We start from the raw sequence: 1,011 nt of genomic DNA on the forward strand, positions 1-1,011 counted from the left end.
ACTCAAGAGAAAGGATGGATGTCAAATGAAGGTTTTTTAGATTGGCTCAATCATTTCATTAAAGTTGTTAAACCTTTAAAACAATCAAAAGTTTTGTTGATACTTGAAGGTCATGTTACACATTCAAAAAATTTGGCAGCAATATATCTAGCACGAAATTCTGGAGTGCGTATGGTATCACTACCTCCCCATACTACACACAGACTGCAACCATTAGACGTTGCGTTCTTTGGACCACTTGGTACATACTATGATGAAGCTATGCGAAAATGGATGCGGTCACATATATCACAACCAGTAACAACTTGGCAAGTTGCAGAATTATTTGGTGACGCATATAGTCAGGCAGCATCATTGAGAATTGCTATGAAAGGATTTCAGGCTAGTGGGTTGTGGCCTTTGGACATAAATGTATTCACTGATTCTGATTTTACAGCCTCTTCATTTACTGATGTTGGTCCTTCAAACAATCTTCAGTCATCTGAAAGTATAGATGGGATGACAAAACTATCTACAGATAAATCAAGTGAAAAAAAATTAAAATGTCATGTTTCAGTTTCAACTTTGTCTCTTTTGCCAGTGGTTTCACTTGAAGTAAAAAACAAAAAAAGAAGATCACGAACAACTCAGGCGGCTGATCTTACAAGCTCCCCATATAGACGTGCTCTAGAAATTACACCAAGAAATCAAAAGCACACACTAAATCAAATAGCTCCCAAACAAATTTAAAAATCTACAAAAAAAAAGCTCACACTAAATCCAATAACTGCCAAACTATTGTAAAAACCACAGGAAAGCAAAGTAGCACTTGACTCAATCACCATGGACCAAATGAAATTGAGCACATCAAATAAAATTACCATCGCCACCACAGCACACCACATATCACCACTACCATCCCAAGTGCAGAAGCTGCAAGAAAAAAAGACTTATGAATTGCGAAAAAGGGATTAAATATTTGTTGTAATTTTTATTTGTTATTATATCTTTTAAATATCTTTTATTAAAAAG

At 35.2% G+C, this 1,011-nt stretch overlaps 1 protein-coding gene across 1 annotated transcript in view; it reads left to right on the top strand.

Annotated features, from left to right (window-relative positions):
• Positions 1 to 729, top strand: part of LOC136091013 (uncharacterized) — an 876-nt gene extending 147 nt beyond the window's left edge. The window contains exon 1 of the mRNA XM_065817997.1: positions 1 to 729. This exon is cut by the window's left edge and continues 147 nt beyond it. Coding sequence (XP_065674069.1) covers positions 1 to 729 — 729 coding nt within the window.
• Positions 730 to 1,011: the final 282 nt, after the last annotated feature.

This window comes from Hydra vulgaris, chromosome 14 (assembly GCF_038396675.1).
Source record: "Hydra vulgaris chromosome 14, alternate assembly HydraT2T_AEP".
In the NCBI taxonomy this organism is placed as follows: Eukaryota; Metazoa; Cnidaria; class Hydrozoa; order Anthoathecata; family Hydridae; genus Hydra; species Hydra vulgaris.